The sequence below is a fragment of the Thamnophis sirtalis genome, unplaced genomic scaffold (assembly GCF_051295495.1).
Source record: "Thamnophis sirtalis isolate CommonGarterSnake01/CBP01778 unplaced genomic scaffold, rThaSir2_p1.2 scaffold_8, whole genome shotgun sequence".
In the NCBI taxonomy this organism is placed as follows: domain Eukaryota; kingdom Metazoa; phylum Chordata; class Lepidosauria; order Squamata; family Natricidae; genus Thamnophis; species Thamnophis sirtalis.
Window position 1 is genome coordinate 18872297 of NW_028261388.1, and position 13159 is coordinate 18885455.

Sequence of the window (13159 nt, forward strand, 5' to 3'; positions counted from 1 at the left end):
TGCAGTAGCTGTCCGTCCTGGTCTCCCCCCCCCTTCCCACGGAGAACTACAATACTGATCTGGTCCTTGAAGAAATCCAGTTTGATACCCTTGGAATAGATCAATAGAACTGATAAATAAATAAGCAGAATTTCTTGAATTATGAAACCCTTCATATGGTTGCTCTTATTCTAATCACCTCCCAGATCAATTATTGCAATGTGCTATACACGGGGCTTTTCCTTAAAAATCGCTTGGAAACCGTAGCTGGTCTAGAATGTGATGGCACGGGCAGTAAATGACATGTCACAGTATGGGCATGTGACATCACTACTCCATGGACTGCACTGGTGGCCATCTGGCTTCCGGATACAATTCAGGGGCCTCGTTCTTTGTTATAAGGTATATGGGGTGGAATGCAGTGGCTCAGTGTGTAAGACACTGAGCTTGTTGATCAGAAAGGTCAGCAGTTCAGTGGTTCGAATCCCTAGCGCCACATAATGGAGTGAGCTCCCATTACTTGTCCCAGCTTCTGCCAATCCAGCAGTTCGAAAGCACGTAAAAAATGCAAGTAGAAAAATAGGAACCACCTTTGGTGGGAAGGTAACAGTGTTCCGTGCGGCTTTAGTGTTTAGACATGCCGCCACATGACCACAGAAATGTCTTCAGACAGCGCTGGCTCTTCAGCTTTGAAACAGAGATGAGCACTGCCCTCTAGAGTCGGGAATGACTAGCACATATGTGCAAGGGGAACCTTTACCTTATGGTACAAGGTATGATTATTTGAGAAACCCTTTACTTGCCCTTTATGATCCAGGAGAGAGGTTGCCCTTTTAAGTCACCTTACTGGGGCCTCAGAGGTGTGCTTTCTCTGTGGCAGTGCCTGCCCTGTCAGATATTATCACCCCACAAAGCTAGATATGGTTGTCACCCTGATGATCTTCTGAAAGGCAATGAAAAACCTGGTTATTCTTCCTTGGGCAGGTACGTGACCCTTTGTACAGTTTTTATCATCGATTTATTTTACTGCTCTGACTTCTTATTGGGATGTTCAAGTTCTGAATTTGCTTATTCTTACTTTTCCAACTGAATTTTAAGTTGGATTCCACACAAGAGAAGAAATAACAGCTGATATATTGCCTTTGAAATATAGTACAGATAGCTTTCAATTGATGAGCACTATTGATTGATTAGAGGGACGTGGTGGCTCAGCGGATAAGACACTGAGCTTGTCAATCAGAAAGGTCGACAGTTCAATGATTCGAATCTCTAGCGCCTCGTAACGGAGTGAGCTCCCGTTACTTTTCCCAGCTTCTGCAAACCTAGCAGTTCGAAAGCATGTAAAAATGCAAGTGGAAAAATGGGAACCACCTTTGGGAAGGTAACAGTGTTCTGTGCGCATTTAGTCATGCCGGCCACATGAACATGAAGACATCTTCAGTCATCACTGGCTCTTCGGCTTTGAAAAGGAGATGAGCACCGCCCTCTAGAGTCAGGAACGACTAGCACATATGTGTGAAGGGAACCTTTACCTTGATTAATTAATTAAATGTATTGGCCGCCCATCTTACTATAGAGTAACTCTGGTTGGCTTACCATCATAAAAAGGTAGCTATGTATATAAAAATATAAATAAGATAAAATCAAACATTAAAATCTAAGGACACATGGGGAGGGTGAAGACCGAGTGCAGGTAGGTGCAATCTGTTGCTACTTGATCAACCACCTCCACAATTGAGCACAAAATTTCTGTTGTTAAGCAAGACACCTGTTAATTGAATTTGGCCCTTTCATGCCACAGTTGTTAAGTGAATTACTGCAGTTGTCCAGTTAGTAACAAGGTTGTTAAGTGAATCTGGCTTTCCCAATGACTTTGCTTCTCAAAAAGTTGCGAACAGAAAGTTGTCTGTATTGAGTACTTTACACTTTACACTTTACACTTGCTACAAGTTATATTTTGCATTGCCAATACAGAAAAACAGCAGTAATGTATCTAGAATGAATGAGCAGATCTTATGGGCTGCAGTAGGAGAAATGGGACCTAACAGCATAGATCTGCTGTTGAATTATTCTCAATATTTTTTGCTATGGAGGAGATATTTGAATGCTGTTCTTGACATATGAGCCCAATTGGGACTAGAATTTTGATTGTAAGTAGTTCCATTTACTTCCCTCCCCCCACCCTCCCCTCCAAACCCCCACCACCCTTCCCCCCCTGACTTCCCAGAACCAATACAAGGTATAAATCTTTAACAAAAAAATTCTAAAATAAGCTTAAAAAGAAAAAAAATTAATAACATCTTTCACTTGAGCTTTAACTCCTCCTTGCTAGGCTAGCTCTAAACAATTTATATCATTCCTGGATTCTTTAGTCATAAGCTATCTGAAATTTCTTAGTCCCGTATTTATTTTCAGTATAATCAATCCATCTTTTCCATTCCAGTTTATCTCTCGTTTGAATGGTCCTTAAGATATGCGGATATTTTAGCCATCTCAGCTAGGTTTGTTACTTTCAATGTCCATTCTTGAATAGTAGGCAAATCTTCCTTCTTCCAGTATTGCACCGATTGTAAGTAGTTTCAGTCGTAAGTCGAGCCACCCATGTGCCTGAACCTCAATTTAAAAAAATTGTTTTTACAGTAATGAAGCGATTCACCACACAGTTGTAAGTTTGAATTATGCAGTTCTTAAGCAAATCCCTTTTCCAATATGAGCATTCCTTTGCCAGATGTTGGCAAAACAGTCACACCTCATGGTTGACTGCAGGGTGCTGCAAATAATCGCAAATGCCAGCCAGTTGCCAAGGGCCCCAAAGTGGTCATATTTTACAGATGGCTGGAAGTGCATTACACATACATTTCCAAGGCAATGTAACTTTGAATTATCCTTAACCAACTGATCGTAAGCCAAGGGCTAACTTTATAAGTTGTGTTTTGCAATGGATACTGCAGTTCCATAGCTACTGTTTATTATGTTACTGGAACTTGTAAATAGGCTGGAGGAGTGTTTGCACTCATGTGCTGTCTTTGAGCATAACCTCTGGGCACAACTGTGTAAATTGAGCCAGAATGAGGTCTAGCTCCTATGGAAAGGATGAAAAGGAACACTTCCATTGGGATGATATTCCATCCAATTGGGTGAAGGATTGAGCACGCAGTTTCATTCTTTGAAAGAATGGCTAAATTGTGGGAGCATATTTAATGCCCAGAATATTTGTCTATGTGGGATCCTTTGGTGCTCTCTGAACCTGGTTGTTTTCTTGCAGATGTTTCATTACCCATGCTAGGTAATATCATCAGTGCTCTGCAAGAAAACAACTAAACTCAGAAAGTACCAAGGACCCTTCATTTCAACCTTGAGTTACAAATATTCTCCTTTATCGAATTACATCTTAATTTGGTTTATAACTTTCGGTATTGATCCAATACATTGTTTACTGCTTAGAGTTTGTTAGAGATTTGAACTATGTTATCCAAGTATATTCCATTGAAAGTTCTATAGGGATAATTATCTGCACCTCCTTTTTTTTTACATGTACTATATTTATCTTTCTTAAAGCCAGAGGTGGTATTCAGCCAGTTCTGACTGGTTCTGGAGAACCAGTAGCAAACATTTTGAGTTGTTCAGCGAACCGGAAAATAGGCTGGCCCCGCCCCCACTGTCTCCCAGCTGATCTTCTTTTGTTGCCCTGAACAAGAGAACGGAGCTGGAAAGCAGGTTACTGGGGTGGGGAGGGAATGGGGATTTTGCAATATCCTTCCCCTGCCATGCCCACAAAGCCACGCCCACAGAACCGGTAGTAAAAAAAATTGAATCCCACCATTGTATAAAGCCAAGAGAAAAATAACATCTTGTAACAACGAAATAATTAACCCTAAACACTTGAATCCATGTTTGATGTCACAATTATAAACAGGTCATTCAGGCATGTCTGCCCTGAAAATTAAGCATTTATTAAGCATTCAGAATGAAAGCAGAACACAAACAAGAAAACCACTCTGTGAGTCAAGTCATAAATATAGTCCATTTATTTAAAAAACATTGGTACTCAATATTAATAGCTTATTTCAAATGGAAAAAGAAAGGAGTTTCCCTTATTTATATCTAAATGTGCTTGCACTGCAATATTCCGGGAGTTGTAGTCCCAACACATTTGAAGATACAAGGACTGGGGAAGGCTTGCATAAAACACAGGTGGTCAACATAAGACAGAAAAACACCAAATTTCTTGGGACAAACTGCTAAACTATAACTAAACGCCTAGTGTTAGTATAGTGCTAATATAAGACTGCTGTCTGTTGCCTGGTTATTTACAAACAAATTCTATGAAATTGTAGAAGGGACCTCAAATAGTGCTCATAATAGCGTGGCACTTTTTCATACTTTGGATTTACCTACTTACTAGAAAGTCTTTCTAGTAAACAATGGAGAGATGGTTTGGAAAATGCCACCAACCAAATCAGTCTTAGAGTCCAAAATTGTTTTTAAAACCCCATGAAATTCATATATTTTTGAAGGCAAACCAGAAGGTTTGGAATTATCTGCATTCCTATTCTCCAAACAAGGGAGAAAATACACCAGTCGTGGAGTTAATATATTTCTGTTCCCATCTGCCCTTCAGTTTCAGCCCTGTAACATTGTTCTAGCTAGCTGGACTTTGGAATGAGTGGTTCAGTTGCCACAGATTGACTTTCCCCATCTGTAACAGGGGTTGTACCTGCCCATGCAAGCAAACACCAAATGGTTGTTTGCATTAACGAGATCAGGTTGCATTGAAGGATTTTTGCTCGTCAGTGGAATTACAGTTTTGTTTGTACAGGTAGCGTACTGTAAAAACGCCTGGATACCTAGAACAGAAACTCACCAGAAGAAAATATGGCCTGAAAATTGATCTCAAAACAAACAACATATTTATAATGTACAAGAGAACAAAAGTCATAATGGCAAAGCACAGAAAGAAAATACTAAAGAACAGTTTTGTATGCATGTAAACATATGCCCTAGCATGACTTTTTGACTGCTCTCTGAGCTTGTCACATAGAAATATTTTCAGTTTTAAAAAAAAAAGCTTCTCTAAACATTTACAAAGACCAACGTTTTTTTTCCAATACAAAAAGGTATACAGTTTAATTAGGCCATATGCACAATTAAGGCACAGGTTTCCCCCCCCCCCCAAATAATTCACATTTAAGGAACATATTTTTGCCTGAACAGACCATTAATTAGAATCTTACTAGAATGGTTTCATTTACATGAACTAAAATATAAATATATACTTTAGAAGTACTTTCAAGTATAACTGCCATACTAAACAAATATTTAAAAGCATACTGTACATACATACTTCTTTAACAATATTAAGCATTTCAGAATATCCTATTTTGTACATAGACTGATTTAAAAAAACAAAACAAAACCAAAGTAGAAATCAGTGAACATGTAGCATTTTAAAATTTCACTGTTTTGAATGAGTCTCTTGCAATAGCTTTAGCATGACTTGAAACTACCTCATTGAAGTAGTTCCTTTCACTTTAATGGGGTTTCTAATAGAACACACATTTTCCAATTAAAGGAATATATTCTCATATAGGATATTAATATACACATATTCTGAATCTTCCCCTTTCTCCCTAAATATACACATATTCTGAATCTTTCCTCCCCCCCCCAAAAAAAACCTTGAGACGTTTTAAATTTGTTGAAACACAGAAAGGCCACGAATGGGTTGAACGCAAACATTCAATTGCTGATGAATGCAGCCATGTTATGATTATGTACCAAAATTGACTGGTACAAGAGACCCTGCTCTGAAAAAAACAGGCATGCCCATTTGAGAACCAGTAGGACAATTCCTTTATTCTTTCCACTGCCATTGGAGATTCAAATGGGCAATTTTTTACCATTTAAAACTAATTTATAGATCACTATAATAGCTAGGTTCACATAACTCTTAACTTATGGCTTGGTTTATTGAATAAACCACAGTTGGTTGAATTTAAACAACACACACAAAAAAAGCACACCACAGTTTATAAGCCACCGTGACTTGAGTTCATACAGCACCTTACCCAAATATAAATAAACCAAATATATTACATCTCTGCAGAGTTTCTATAACCTGAGCATTCCCCAGATATGTGGACCTTAATTCCAAGAATATTTCTTAGAATTCCAGAAGTCCATGTATTTAAGGCAAGGCAGAATTGTAGAAGACGAGATCAGTGCAATATGTCCATTTAGTATCTGAATTCAAATTAGCGCATTTACAGAAAGCTAGTCAGGTTTCCAGTCCCTACTCAACCAACAAATCAGCTAGTAGTAGGCAGTTGCTTTCTACCTCTGTTGAGTCCCTCATAGTTCTGATTCTTTCTCATACTCATGCAGATAATACTCATCATCTGTGGTGGTGTCGGTGTCAGAGTCAGAATCTGAATCTGAATCTGAAGAATACGCAGAGGCTTCCTTGTGGAAATCAAAAGGTTCATTTGGGAACTGTTCCTCTGTAGCACTCGATTTCAACAGCTCCAACCCACACAAGGAGTACCCACCACCTTCCCTTTTAATAGACCCGGAGTTCTTTAAAAGACACGGATTCCACAACCGTCCTTCCGTGAGTGACTTCTTTATGTTATCTAAGAAAGTCTGTTGTTGTTCTTTCCCAAAAATACCAAATTCAATTGAGGGGTACATGATACGTCGCGAGCCAAAGGTCCTATTATTCTCGTTGTAGGTGTCCCAGTTTTCGTTTTCATCACAGGACAACAGTTCAGAGTAGGACTTAAACTTCCGATTATATCCGGGCTGTGTCAGGTTGTTTCTGGGGGGCAAATAATCATGGAGGTTTGGGGTATAGGAACTTTCAGAAAAATGTCGTTCACGCTGCATTTTGTCGAGATTTAGAACTGGTTTGGCACAGGATTGATTTACATTTTTATAGATGTCTGACTGCTCATTATCTTGATAATCATCACATTCTGCATGAGAAGTTAATTTTTGCAGTGGAGAAACGTTTGCCTTTGAATTATTTTTAATGTATGCATGTTTATTAGATAAAAGTGGAAAAGATGAAAGCTCACCAACTTTACAATGACCTCTTTTAGGGGGGTAAGCATCCATTCCTGAGAAAATGGGATGGTTGTTATTTTCTAAAACTTTGCTACCTGTCTGTAAATTGTTGTTTAGCACAGGCATAATTGATTTTGAAAATACGATGCTAGAATTTTGGATGGTCTTTGTATTTTTATTGCTTGGCCCAGAATGTTCTCTTTTCTGGTTGCACAAGTTTGTCAAAGGCCTCCTATCTTCGTTAGCTTGCAATTTCTTAGCTTCCACTTTACTCAGCCTTGGAATATCAAATTCATCGGGTAGAGAAACCTGATTTTGATTCTCATTCTCTGTTTGCTGAGAGTCATCGGGCGAAATCAACAGGGGATGGTGGCTGCTCTTCTCTAAAGGAAGTGCGTCGTTTTGTGGAAATATGCAACTTACGTGTGGCTTGGGACTTGAGTTTTTCTTATTAGAAAACTTCCGACTTGTTCTGCACATGGCTGCCAGTTTGTTTTTAACTGAAGACCTATTTTTCCTTTTTTCTAGGTCATTAACTTTATTTTTAAGGCCATCCAGGGCAGGCTTACTTTCAGGTAGTAGATGCTCAGGCATTTGGGTAGGACCTGAAGGCTGATCTTTAGAGCTAAGGATCTCATTGTCGACCCAGACTCTTTCAGACCTCTGAAAATTTGTGCCAACTTTGTGGAGGACGGGATTTGGGGGCATCTCCTGCTGTTGGGGCTTTGAACATTCTACCGCATTCCCTTTGGGGTGAATAACTGAATTAGCTGAAAAAGCAGCATCCCCTGGCACTGTTAAATTCTGGGAATCTGAATGCATCTTGGTTGTTGAAATGGACATTTTTTCATTTCGGACATCTTCATTTCTTGGTGGAAACCGATGTCCCCTTTCGGAAATAATGCGACATATATAACGAGCCCTTTCTTTGATCTCTGCAGCATTTCTCATTTTTTCTTTCGTGACATTTACTTGGGGGTCAACTTCTGGATACGCAGTAGGCTTTCCATCCTGGATAACGCCAATTAAATTGGAAGGAGGAACACTTGTTAGTGCTCCAGCAGATGGCTGACTGCAGCCAGGACTCCCTTTCTGACCATTTACTGCAGAAGAAACTGCAGAAATATTCCCCAAAGAGATACTTTTGGAATTTAATGAGTTAAGATGTAAGCTTTTATTAAGTTTTGGTGTCTCTGTCCATGGAGAAGAGTGCCTGCCAAGGTGCAGGTTGGACAAAATATTGGTGTTAAGTGTTCCAGTCTCTTTTCTGTTGGGTTTGGGGCCATCCACAGGTAGCCTATTGGAAATTGCAAGTCCCAGCTCTTCGGTTCCTGATACAGCTATTTCTTTTTTATTATTCATTGAACAATGTGCTTGAGAAATATCTGCTGTTCCCACAATGGGATTTGAAACTTGGGGATCTTTAACAGGGTTGACTGTGTTTTTGGAATCCTGCTGTATATCAGGAGCAGGCATTTTGTTAGGGGAAATAACTTTCTCTCCTTTTTCCAAGCTGGATGGAAAAGCTACTGTTGTCATACCGACACGAACTTCATACCGTTTTTGAGGGGTCTCGGATTTTTCAGGGGGCGAGGATGAATCTGCCTTTTTGGCATCTCCTAGGAAGACGTCGCACAAAGCTTTGGAATGTTTCTGTGGTAAAGTATAATAAACCGAAATCAGTTCTTGGTATTTTACATTATCTTCATCTATGCTTACGGTCAATGTGCTGGTGGTTTTATATTGCTTCAAAGGGTTTTCTGCTTCATCCTTTTCAGGAGAAAGAAAAATTGCTTTCTCTAGACCAAGCATCTCATCTCTTTTTTTCCTCTTGCTGCCAATTATAGCAGTACTCCCTGATGGGCAGTTAGGAGCTTGAATTAAATGCATGTGGTACTTTTTAATTTGTTTATTTTTTTCTTCAGCCATTTCTTTGGACGATAGGTTTAAGGAGGAGCAGGAGGAGCTGAACAAAGACCTCTTATCTCCCTTACTTAAATTAATATTCCCAAGCCTGTTGGGTACATGGGCTTCTATGTTATCATCCCCCAGGCTCTTATTTCTGAAAGGAATTTTCCTCGTAGGGGGAGAAATGCGTTCCTTAGAGAGATCACTGCCATCAATACTAGCTGATTTTTTATATAACGTCTTAGGCGTTTTAGGAGATTTGAGAGGGCTGCTGCTGGGTGAGCCGCAAATACTATTACTAGTCGGATATCCAACAAATCTATTCGGTTTGTGGAGTGTTTCAGCATAAGAAAGTGGGAAATCATTGTTTGGAAGTACTTTGGGATCTTCGGTGAAAATTGGGTTTAACATCCTGTCAGGGTTAAATGCTTTCAAAGTTGACAACTGGGGTTCCTCTTGAGGTTTACTTCGAAGAACTGACAGCTTTGAAAGATTAGCATGCAGGTGTGGGGGGCAAGCTTGCTTTGCACTGTAGCTTTCAGTGCTGTTGTCTTCATTTCTTTGGCCATTGTTAGTGTGAATATTTGATAAACAAATGTTTTCAATGCATCTTGAGGAATTTGCCTTGGCTTGCCTTTTTGAATTTAATATAAAAGGTGGATGGAGGGAAACACTCATAGGAGGGATAGCTTGAGAAGAGGCTTTAGGAGGCGACATCTGAGATTCAGTTGGATTATTTGTTTTTACTTGTCCAAACACTTGGATGAATGTTGGCTTTTTTATGTCCATGCTATCCATTTTGTCTGACTGATCAGCACCATTCGCCTCTTCCATGCCATGCATTTTAGAGTTTTTCTTGGTCTGAAAGGGTTTAACAACTGTCTTTAAAGGAGCTTGACTGTCTCCACTAAAATGACTTTGACTTGGGGCTCCATATTCAGTTTGGTTCTCCGAAGCAGCTGAGGCATGAATTGGACATTTTTGCACGCCTTTTGAGCACTTTACCAACAATTTGCTAGTTTCTCTTCCTGGATGGTCCCTACTCTTTGTGTATTCTGAAGCACAGTCACGCATATGTTCACTTTGCCATACGTCTCTTTTTTTCCCATAGTCACATCGCCGGTCAATCACCTGTTCAAAGTTTACATCAGGGACACGATTAGCATCCCTGAAATACTGGTGATTATTAGGTCTAAAAAGATATTCCTCCGTTCTTCCAAAAGGAAAATTGTTTGGGGACGGATTCATTTTACCACGAAATGATGAGTATCTGTAACATGGTTTGGAAACATTTTTCAATGGATGCAACACATAATTCTTCCGATTGTGGAAACACAGAGGATCTATATGTTTCTCGGTGAATAAAGGATGGCTCTTGTTTGGTATTACTTGTCTGTAATTCATTTTTGACATAATATATATATTTCTTGCATTTTCCTCTGGAGAAAAAGGATGTCTGTCTTCAAACGTGGAGTTAAATTCTATTAATGACTGCGTTCTACGAAGTCTGTTTGGATGTAGTGAATGTGTAGAAGACTGTGGCATATTCCATGCAATAGATGAAAGAGGAGTCCGTCTGGAATGATTGTGGAAGTTGACTTTTGGGAAGTCCATATTGTTTTCCAAATCATGCTGTAAGGTACCGGTGGAAAACCCATCAGCAGACATCAAAGACGAGCGCCTTGTAAGGCAAGACAAAGAGTAACTTCTGCCCATTTTATTCTTGCACATGAAGTTCTGAGGACCAAATCCATTACTGTATGATCCTGATGGAAATGCCAACCTATCTTCTGAAGAACGTCCAAGAGAACAAGCAGAATATCCTCTCTTCAAAACAGAAGATCTTTCATCACACAAATCCCCATATGTGTATTTTTCTGGGTGATGCTGCTTCGTATAGTTATCATAAAGCTTCCTTGGTGTGAAGAGAGTTTTGTATTTATCTCTGGCTCTTAATGTCCTTGTTCTATCTGGGAAAAACAAGTTTTGGTCATTTCTCTGTACTTCTCCAAGGAAATTTGGTTGCACAACAGTGGAATGATGATGGATTTCTGGTGCTGTAGAGCCATAGTTAATTGGAGTTCTTATATTCATAGTATCTTGAGATTGTTCTTTTGCCAGCTGGTTATCCAGACTGTCCAAAACTAGTGAAAAGAGAAGGAAGGAAGGAATTAATTTTATTTTTCAACACTGACATAGATCTACCTGTTGTGAGTTATGGTTCTACATAAAATAAAACCTGTATATATGTCTATTTTAATTAAGACACTAACATAACAACAGATACACTTAAAAGTTTTTGATGCACACTGTCAGAGGCATTTCTTAAAAACACAATATTTTTCTCTCGCAATCATTCTAAGAGGCTTTTGTTCTTTTTATTGAACTGCAATTTTCTTACAAGTTAAAACAGGTTAAAATCATAGAAAACATTACCAAAATTAGTACGTTAGATTGCATGACTGTTGTTCCATGTGTTGTTGATTTTTCTCTAATCTGAATTTAAAGCTTGTTATGGCACATTCTGTTGAAAGCAGATTGCAGAATTCATTTGCATCCTGACATACAATATACTTGGATAAATGAATATATACTTGCTTGCTGGCTGTTCCTTTGGCTGAAATATTAAATCCAAATTCATTTCAAGAACATTTTCTAACTGCCAAGAATGTGGGGAGATTAATTTGCAAAGTATTTTCACCTTGGGGATACAAGGGGTAATTATTTTTTTTTTTGTGCTGCGTGTGTTGTCCTGCACCTACCATTCCTTAGTTCACTTAGGGGAAAAAAGCCCTTTCCTTATCAATTATTTAACTGAGGTACAAAAAGAAACACTTTAAAGGAGCAAAGGTCTATCTCTCCTACAATGACTTGCCATGGCCTCTGAAGCACCATCTAATATCACCACTGAAATTCAGCAACAATCTGACAATACTGTCAGTGACATTTTATGTGCTTTTCAGCACAAATTAAGGATCAAAGTGGGTTTTAAAACATTTATTTTACCCCTTATCTTCAACCTCAAAACTGAAAAGAATGGGCCTATTCTACGTACTCTGGTGAGGCCACCTTATCCCTAGCCATACTCTCTATCAATGGTGGGTTGCGGCTGGTACGGCCTTGTACGGGCATACCGGTAGTAGCCAGGAGCAGCTGACAGCGTACCTGTTCTTTTGGCCACCTGCATTCTATACCAGTTTTTAAAGAAACCGGCCAATTGTGCATGCGACAAGCAGCTGGGTGTCACAGGGGCGGTGGAGTGCGCATGCCCGTGCAGCGCGTGTGCACATAAGGATGCGCGGCTCCGTGAGCACCGTACGGGTAGCAACGGGGAGAGGAACCCACCACTGGTCTCTATGGCAGTGTTTCTCCACCTAGGCAACCTTAAGGTATGTGGGCTTCAACCTCCAGAATTCCCCAGCTAGCATTGGAGGTTGAAGTCCACATATCTTAAAGTTGTTAAGGTTGAGAAACACTGCTGTAGGGGCTCAAAATCTGAAAACACGAGCAGCCAAGCGATGAATAATTTTTTTGTCTCTCTTCTGAGAAGAAAAATAAAAATATTTGAATATTGGAGAAAAAGATTAAGGAGAAGCATCAGAAAGTTGAAGAGAGTCCTGGAGTTTCTGGAGGGATTATTCTGGCTCTTCTCTGATCATCTGATCTTCTCCACTTGTTTTTAGGGAGTGCTTTTCCTGTCTTTACCTGGATGGGTAGTGAGGATTACCCAAGTGCTGCACAGACTGTACTATAGAAGCTGCACACAATGTTAAATAGCAGGAAGAGGAAGCTTTGAGGAAGCACAGCAAGAAAGAAGATGTGTCTCAAGGACTATCATTCACTCTCCACTGGTTCAGCTTTATAATTCAATACAGCCTTTTCAACCACACTAATACAACTAACTGTATGTTGGTTGGTGGTGGGTTGTTTGATAGTCTTCCTGGACAACGAGACCCAAGTAATGTCAGCCAAGAGCCAAGGTGGCGCAGTGGTTAAATGCAGCACTGCAGGCTACTGCTAGATCAGCAGTTCAGCGGTTCAAATCTCACCGGCTCAGGGTTGACTCAGCCTTCCATCCTTCCAAGGTGGGTAAAATGAGGACCCAGATTGTTGGGGGCAATATGCTGACTCTCTGTAAACCGCTTAGAGAGGGCTGAAAGCCCTATGAAGCGGTATATAAGTCTACTGCTATGTCCCCCATGCAGTG

The 13159-nt window shown here is 39.8% G+C and overlaps 1 protein-coding gene across 4 annotated transcripts in view; it reads right to left on the bottom strand.

Moving 5' to 3' along the window:
• Positions 1-3984: 3984 nt before the first annotated feature.
• The window catches only part of EXPH5 (exophilin 5), a 62982-nt gene continuing 53807 nt past the window's right edge, over positions 3985-13159 (bottom strand). For all 4 annotated transcript variants that reach the window (XM_014060400.2, XM_087721187.1, XM_087721188.1 and 1 more), the window contains one exon: positions 3985-11096. In XM_014060400.2, the coding sequence (XP_013915875.2) occupies positions 6331-11096 (4766 nt within the window). In that variant the 3' untranslated portion in view covers positions 3985-6330. The remainder of the gene's footprint in view (positions 11097-13159) is intronic.